This window comes from Rhinoraja longicauda, chromosome 10, assembly GCF_053455715.1.
Source record: "Rhinoraja longicauda isolate Sanriku21f chromosome 10, sRhiLon1.1, whole genome shotgun sequence".
Taxonomy (NCBI): Eukaryota; Metazoa; Chordata; class Chondrichthyes; order Rajiformes; family Arhynchobatidae; genus Rhinoraja; species Rhinoraja longicauda.
In genome coordinates this window covers 56936776-56945590 of record NC_135962.1, presented here as the reverse complement: position 1 = coordinate 56945590, position 8815 = coordinate 56936776, and the positions used below count along the sequence as shown (strand labels likewise).

At 53.1% G+C, this 8815-nt stretch overlaps 1 protein-coding gene across 1 annotated transcript; it reads left to right on the top strand.

The window, feature by feature from the left end:
- Positions 1-4805: 4805 nt before the first annotated feature.
- On the top strand, positions 4806-6466 carry dio2 (iodothyronine deiodinase 2). Its single transcript, XM_078407233.1, is given in 2 exon segments — positions 4806-5746; positions 5749-6466. Coding segments are annotated over 2 exon segments (813 nt in total). The 5' UTR covers positions 4806-5479; the 3' UTR covers positions 6295-6466.
- The last annotated feature ends 2349 nt before the right edge of the window (positions 6467-8815 follow it).

Sequence of the window (8815 nt, the reverse complement as noted above, 5' to 3'; positions counted from 1 at the left end):
CCCTGTCTCCCCCACCCCCTCCTCCCACCCCCTGATCTTCCCCCCTCCCACCCCCTGATCTTCCCCCCTCCCACCCCCTGATCTTCCCCCCTCCCACCCCCTGATCTTCCCCCCTCCCACCACCCGTCTCGCTTTTCCTCCCCCCTCCCTCGCTGAGAGCCGGGGGATTCGGTCCCTGTAGGTGTTGGCACGCTGGGCCATTTTGCAATAATGGCAAACATATACTTTCCAAGAATGCTGACAACGTTTTTCAGCTTTCCACCAGGTCACCAAGGGCAGGGGGACAGAGAGAAGGTCAGACATTGTGGACTGAGCGTTGATAATGGGCCACCTCTTCACCGGCCAAGTGTCTGTGCAGCTGGGCTGACGTGAAGGCTGATCTATCGCCTGCCCTCCCTCTGCCCCACTTTGCTCACCGGTTCTCTTTAACCCTCACCTCCCCAAAAACCTGCACATACTCTGCATGGCGTCAAATGATACGTACATCAGTTCATGTCATTAATCGTGATCGTAATCATACTTTATTATACAGTATACTTTATTAAACAACAACGTGCCTGTTGTATGGTTCCTGGGCTGAATTGAGGGCAATCACCTGATATCTCATTAATTAATCATCATAATAATCATGATCATAATCGTATCTTATAGAAACTCACAAAATTCTTAAGGGGTTGGACAGGCTAGATGCAGGAAGATTGTTCCCGATGTTGGGGAAGTCCAGAACAAGGGGTCACAGTTTAAGGATAAGGGGGAAGTCTTTTAGGACCGAGATGAGAAAGTTTTTTTTCACACAGAGAGAGTGGTGAATCTGTGGAATTCTCTGCCACAGAAGGTAGTTGAGGCCAGTTCATTGGCTATATTTAAGAGGGAGTTAGATGTGGCCCTTGTGGCTAAAGGGATCAGGGGGTATGGAGAGAAGGCAGGTACGGGATACTGAGCTGGATGATCAGCCATGATCATATTGAATGGCGGTGCAGGCTCGAAGGGCCGAATGGCCTCCTCCTGCACCTATTTTCTATGTTTCTAAAAGATACGTCCTTTAATTCTGAGGCTGTGGCCTCTGGTCCTAGACTCCCCCACAAGTGGAAACATCCTCTCCATCCAGGCCTTTTACGATTTGGTAAGTTTCAATGAGGTGTGTCCCCCTCATCCTTCTAATCTCCAGTGAGTAGGGCAGCACGGTGGAGCAGTGGTAGAGTTGCTCTACCACTCACAGCGCCAGAGACCCGGGTTCCATCCTGACCATGGGTGCTGTCTGTACGGAATTTGTACGTTCTCCTCGTGACCTGCGTGGGTTTAAGAGTCATAGAGGCATAGAGTGATACAGTGTGAAAACAGGCCCTTCGGCCCAACTGGCCCACACCGGCCAACAATGTCCCAGCTACACTGGTCCCACCTGCCTGCGCTTGGTCCATATCCCTCCAAACCTGTCCTATCCATGTACCTGTCCAACTGTTTCTTAAATAATGGGATAGTCCCAGCCTCAACTACCTCCTCTGGCAGCTCGTTCCATACACCCAACACCCTCTGTGTGAAAAAGTTACCCCTCGGTTTCCTATTAAATCTTTTCCCCTTCACTTTGAACCTATGTCCTCTGGTCCTCGATTCCCCTACTCTGGGCAAGAGACACTGTGCATCTATTCCTCTCATGGAATACGAATGGGTTAGAATAGTGGAATCAAGGGATATTGTGGAGAAGGCAGGCACGGGTTATTGATTGTGGATGGTCAGCCATGATCACGTTGAATGGCGGTGCTGGCTCGAAGGGCCAAATGGCCTCCTCCTGCACCTATTTTTAATGTTTCTATGTTTCTATGTAACTCCACCAGGAACTCCAAACCACCGTCTCCAACAGAATGCATTGCCACAGAAGGCTGTGGAGGCCAAGCCAATGGGTATTTTAAAGGTGATTAACTGATTCTTGATTAGTACGGGTGTCGGGGGTTACTGAGGGAGAAGGCAGGAGAATGGGGTTGAGAGGGAAAGAAAGATTGAATGGCGGAGTATACTTGATGGGCCGAATGGTCTAATTCTGCTCCTGTAACTTAGAAACATAGAATCAGTAGACAATAGACAATAGACAACAGAGAAAATAGGTGCAGGAGGATGCCATTTGGCCCTTCGAGCCAGCACCGCCATTCATTGTGATCATGGCTGATCATCCAAAATCAGTACCCCGTTTCTGCCTTCTCCCCATATCCCTTGATTCCATTTGCCCTAAGAGCTAGATCTAACTCTCTCTTGAAAACATCCAGTGAATTGGCCTCTGTGGCAGAGAATTCCACAGATTCCACAGAACTCTCTGGGTGCAAAGGTTTTTCCTCATCTCAGTCCTAAATGGCCGACCCCTTATTCTTAAACTGTGTGACTCCCTGGTTCTGGACTCCCCCAACATGGGGAACATTTTTCCTGCATCTAGCACGTCCAATCCCTTAAGAATTTTGCATGTTTCCATAAGATCCCCTCTCGTCCTTCTAAATTCCAGTGAATATAAGCCCAGTCGACCCATTCTTTAATGGCTTAATTTGGTGTTGAATACATGTATGAGTGTTATTGTTCCCTTGTGACTGCTGGCTTCAGCCACATTTAAAGAACTTAGTGCGGGGAATGGATTTCCACAGCTTACAATGAGTGCTTTCTTCACTCGGTCCCATCACCTGGTAATGGGTCAGCTAGTTCGAGCAGAATGATGAAAAATAACATTTACCCAGGGTAGGACCATCAAGAACCAGAGGACATAGGACACAGATGTGCAGAAAAGGAACTGCAGATGCCGGTTTACACCGAAGATAGACACAAAGTGCTGGAGTAACTCAGCGGGATAAGGCAGCATCTCCGGAGAGAAGGAACGGGTGACGTTTTGGGCCGAGACCCTTCTTCAGACTCAATAGGTGACGTTTTGCATCAAGATCCTTCTTCGGGCATTGTTTGAAAGTGAAGGGGCAAGATTTAATAGGAACCGGAGTGGTAACATTTTCACACAGATCCAAGGAGAGTGGGTGTGTGGAACGAGGTGCCAGAGGAGGCAGGTACTGTACCAACATTTAGACTTTCAGATTTTTGAGATACAGTGTGGAAACAGCCTCTTCAGCCCACCGAGTCCACACTGCCAGAGATACATTAGCACTATCCTACACACCAGGGGCAATTTATAATTTACAAGGGCCAATTAACCTATAATTTATAATTCTACCAAGTCAAACCTGTTCGTCTTTGGAGTGCGGGAGGAAACCGGAGCACCCGGAGAAAACCCACGCAGATCACGGGGAGAACGTACAAACTCCGCACGGACAACATCCAAGGTCGGGATCGAACCGGGTCTCTGGCGCTGTGTGGCAGCAACTCCGCTGGTTAACTTGGCGGGCCGAAGGGCCTGTTTCCATGCTGTATCAATCACTCTGTGACTCGATGGCGTGCATGGGAAGGCTCTAGAGGGATATGGGCCAAACGCGGGCAGGTGGGACTGGTGCGGCTGGGGCATGTTGGTTGGTGCGGGCAAGTTGGGCCGAAGGGCCTGTTTCCGTGCTGTATCACTCTGTGACTCTATGACGCGGGTCGTAAAGGTTTAGAAGGATATGGGCCAAATGTGGGCCGGTGTGACTAGGTGTGTTGAAAGACTGGAGCGACTAGGCTTGTATACACTTGGAATTTAGAAGGATGAGAGGGGATCTTATCGAAACGTATAAGATTATTAAGGGTTGGACACGTTAGGGCAGGAAACATGTTCCCAATATTGGGGGGAGTCCAGAACCAGGGGCCACAGTTTAAGAATAAGGGGTAGGCCATTTAGAACGGAGATGAGGAAAAACTTTTTCAGTCAAAGAGTTGTAAATCTGTGGAATTCTCTGCCTCAGAAGGCAGTGGAGGCCAATTCTCTGAATGCATTCAAGAGAGAGCTAGATAGAGCTCTTAAGGATAGCGGAGTCAGGGGGTATGGGGAGAATGCAGGAACGGGGTACTGATTGAGAATGATCAGCCATGATCACATTGAATGGTGGTGCTGGCTCGAAGGGCCGAATGGCCGCCTCCTGCACCTATTGTCTATTGCCTATTGCCTATTGCCTATTGCCCATTGCCTATTGCCTATTGTCTATTGCCTATTGTCTATTGCCTATTGTCTATTGCCTATTGTCTATTGCCTATTGTCTATTGCCTATTGCCTATTGCCCATTGCCTATTGCCTATTGCCTATTGCCTATTGTCTATTGCCTATTGTCTATTGCCTATTGTCTATTGCCTATTGCCTATTGCCTATTGCCTATTGCCCATTGCCTATTGCCTATTGTCTATTGCCTATTGTCTATTGCCTATTGCCTATTGCCCATTGCCTATTGCCCATTGCCTATTGCCTATTGTCTATTGCCTATTGTCTATTGCCTATTGTCTATTGCCTATTGTCTATTGCCTATTGTCTATTGCCTATTGCCTATTGCCTATTGCCTATTGTCTATTGCTATTGCCTATTGCCTTCTATTGTCTATTGACACGTTGGCCAGCATAGGGCAGGTCGGGCAGAATGGCCTGTCCCCCCTGTCCTGTTCCCCCCCCCCCGTGCTGTGTGACTCTAAGACTCTAAGCTGACCGTGTCTTGTCCCACTATGGCTGGGCTAGTCCAGCGGCTGCCTGTTTCACACAGCACATACCCCAGCTCCGACTCTGCGTGATCTGGGCAAACCTGTTCACACTCGGCCAGCGGACGGACCACGTCACACATGATCAGCTGCAGAGATTGCTGCAGCTGTGCTACTGGGTATATAAGGCAGGTCCTCTCCACAGCCACAGCAAGTTTCTGCAGAGCCAGCCCGCACTTGCACAGGGAGACCGACCGACCGACCGACCCCAGGACAGAGAGAGAGAGAGAGAGAGAGAGAGAGGGATCGCGGGGAATCAGCCGGAGAACAAGGGCTGACTGTGCACAGGGACGCCACCACTAGATATTGTTTTGTTCTGCTTCTCACTCTCTCTCTCCCACTCTACCTCACTCCCTCTCTCTCTCTGTGACCGTCTATCTTTGGGATAAGAGAGAAGTTTACTCTCCCTCTCTCTCCCTCTCTCTCCCTCTCTCTCCCTCTCTCTCTCCCTCTCTCTCCCTCTCTCTCCCTCTCTCTCCCTCTCTCTCCCTCTCTCTCTCTCTCTCTCTCTCTCTCTCTCTCTCTCTCTCTCTCTCTCTCTCTCTCTCTCTCTCGCTCTGTGTCTGCCTATCTCCAAGGTAGAACAGGGAAGAGGTTTACACCCTCTCTCTGTCTCTCTCGCTCCCTCTCTCTCTCTGTCTCTCTCTGTCTCTCACTCTCTCTCTCTGTGCCTCTCTCACTCGCTCTCTCTCCACTCTCCCTCTCACACTCCCTCTCTCCCGTATCTGCCCACCTTCGAGGTGGAAGTTGGACTGTGGCACGTTGAGCGTTGAGCGGCGGATGAGAAGAATGGAGCGGAGGTAGAGAGAGGAAGGGAGAGAGAGAGAGAGAAGGTTGCAGGCCGCATGCTGGTCTCCGCGTCGCTGCGAGGCACGATGGGCCTGTTGAGCGTGGACCTCCTGATCGCGTTGCAGATCCTGCCCGGTTTTTTCTCCAACTGCCTGTTCCTGGTGGTATACGATTCGGTGGTGCTGATCAAGCAGGCGGTGGGCCTAATGAGCGGCCATTCGCCGGCGCGCGAGGCCGGGGGAGGCCGCAGGATGCTGACCCTGGTGGGCGTGAGGATGGTGTGGAGGGGATTCCTGCTGGACGCTCTGAAGAGGGTGAGGCTGGCGGCGAAGCCCCCGACGCGGAGGTGGTGCGCGTGAGTGGCGGCGAGCCGGTGGAGACGGAGCACGGGGCAGGGGGAGTAGGCCGGGCCTTCTGCAGGCTCCTGGACCTGGCCAGCCCGGGCCGCCCGCTGGTGGTGAACTTCGGCTCGGCCACGTGACCCCCCTTCGTGGCGGCCCTGCCCGCGTTCTGCCGCCTGGCGGAGGAGCACGCGGCTGCCGCCGACTTCCTCCTGGTGTACGTGGACGAGGCGCATCCATCCGATGGCTGGGCCGCCAGCTCGCCCTTCCAGCTGCCCCGCCACCGCACGCTGGCCGACCGGATGGCCGCCGCCGCCATGCTGCTCCAACACTTCCGCCTGGAGCCCTGGTGCCGGGTGGTGGCCGACTCCATGGACAACCAGGCCAACCGGGCCTACGGCGTGGCCTCCGAGCGCTTCTGCATACTCCACCACATGAAGGTGGCTCATCTGGGCGGCCGCGGCCCCTTCTTCTACAGCCTGGCCGGCGTCCAGACCTGGCTCCAACGACACACGGGCAGCCAGCAGTGAACGGTGGACACGGGGAGGAGACCACCGGCAGCCAGCGCCCTCTCATCAATGGCGTGAACAATGGCGGACCAATTCCCAGAACACCCACCCACCTACCCTCCCGCCCACCCACCCACCATACCTGCCCTCCCACCCACCCACCTACCCTCCCACCCAACCATCCCACCCAACCATCCCACCCACCCACCCACCCTCCCACCCACCCTCCAACCCTCCCACCCAACCCACGCTCCACCAACCCACCCACCCTCCCACCCACCCTCCCATCCACCCCACCCACTCCACCCATCCTCCCGGCCACCCACCCAACACCTCCCACCCACCCTCCAACCCTTCCACCCACCCACCCACCATCCCACCCACCCACCCTCCCATCCACCCCACCCACCCACCCAACCCCACCCAACCCCTCCCACCCAAACCCACCCACCCATCCACCAACCATCCCACCCACCCAACCCACCCATCCACCCTCCCACCCAGTTGAGTACTGTTGGGTTGATCAATACTCTGAAGAAACCAGAGACACACGAGGAACTGCAGATGCTTGCAGACCGCAACAGGAACATACAAAGTACTGGAGGAACTCCAATCACGGTCAACCAGGCTCGAACGGTGGAGTAGACTCGACGGGCCAAATGGCCTCATTCTGCCCCTGTGACTTATGGACTCATGAACTGGGCGGGTCAGTCAGCAGCCATGGCCACAACTGAACGGGCGACGTTTTTGTGTCGAGACCCTTCCTCTGCGTTTTGAAGTAAATTATATTGTAAAAAAATAATGTTGTGTATGTTAAAGCAAAATAGTGCGAAATAGAGGAACTCAATGGGTCAGGCAGCATCTGTGGAGGGTAATGGACATGGGTGGGTACGCTTCAGGTTGAGACCCTTCCTCCAACAGTCTGGGAAGGGTCTCAACCCAAAACGTCACCCATTCCTTCTCTCCAGAGATGCTGCCTGACCTGTTGAGTTACTCCAGCAATGTGTGTCCAACTTAGGTTTGGAGGGATATGGGGCAAGCGCGGGCCGGTGGGACTAGTGCAGCCAGGACATCGTTGGCCGGTGTGGGCAAGTTGGGCCGAAGGGCTGTATCGCTCTATGACTCTGGAGGCTAGCAGGTCACTGGGACCGCCACCGCCTGTTGGCTCCCCCTCTCAGAAACACAGCGCCCCTGGCCACCAGCCCAGAGAGATGAATCCAGACCACTCTGGTTGGGGGCAAACAGGCAGCTTCCCATATCTTCCCAACAAGACGTTCATAGGTTCTAGGAGCAGAATGAGGCCATTCGGCCCATCGAGTCTACTCCGCCATTCAATCATGGCTGATCTATCTCTCCCTCCAAAAGCCCATTCTCTTGCCTTCTCCCCGTAACCCCTGACACCCGCACCAATCAAGAATCTATCTATCTCTGCCTTAATTTATCCACTGACTTGGCCTCCACAGCCTTCTGTGGCAAAGAATTCCACAGATTCACCATTTCCTTCCGGTGTCTGAGTTCCCCATTTCTGTTGCCTAACTTTAACACTGGGCCCCCCTCTACCTCGCTGGGTTCTGACGCGTGTTCCAGGGTCAGATTCCCGTCTAAGTTATTGAGGTGCACATTCTGTCCGGGGTGAGTGGGAGTGGACGGGGGCTTAGGTTTGGAGTTGGGCTCACAGAATGATGACTTCTGGCCAACGAGCTCATCGCTCCGTCAGCTGTCTGAAGAGTAAGTGGTCCACCTCCGATCCTCAGCATCTCCCCCTCCCCTCCCTCTCTCTCTCTCTCCCTCCCTCCCTCCCTCCCTCCCTCCCTCCCTCCCTCCCTCCCTCCCTCCCTCCCTCCCTCCCTCCCTCCCTCCCTCCCCTCCCTCCCTCCCTCCCTCCCTCCCTCCCTCCCTCCCTCTCTCCCTCCCTCCCCCCCAACCCTCCGCGCGTACGATGTCTCTTGACTGCTGAGATTAATTTTATATATCTATTTATACATGTAAAATTGATTAGTGGTGCTATGCCGAATGCACTTTGAACAGCATTGTAATAAAGCAGCCTTATGACTGACCTCTGCTCTGCTCTCTATTCATTCATAAGAGAAAGGTGGCAAGGTCTTTTTGTGTAACTACAATCTTCTGTAGCCTGCATCTATCTAGCACCATCTCCCCAGCGACCTGCCAACATGCTTGAAGTCGGCCAACACTTCAAACAAGTCTATCCGGCTGGGTCACTCCAGCATTTTTGTGCCTATCTTCAAACAATGAAGTGCTTTTAATTTAGTTTAACACTTTCAAGAGGAAGTAATGTCATACGAGGACAGTTCAGTTCAGTTTAGTTTAGTTTAGTTTAGTTCAGTTCAGTTTAGTTTAGTTTAGTGACACAGGCCCTTTGGCCCACCGAGTCTACTCCGGAGTTTGTGAATTCTCCCTTGCCCTGTGTATGGTTTCTCTGGTTTCTTCCCACGTGTGTTTGGGCAGGTTCATTGGCCTCTGTAAATGACTTAGACGTTAGAGATACAGGCCCTTCAGCCCACCGAGTCTGGCCCAGCGACCA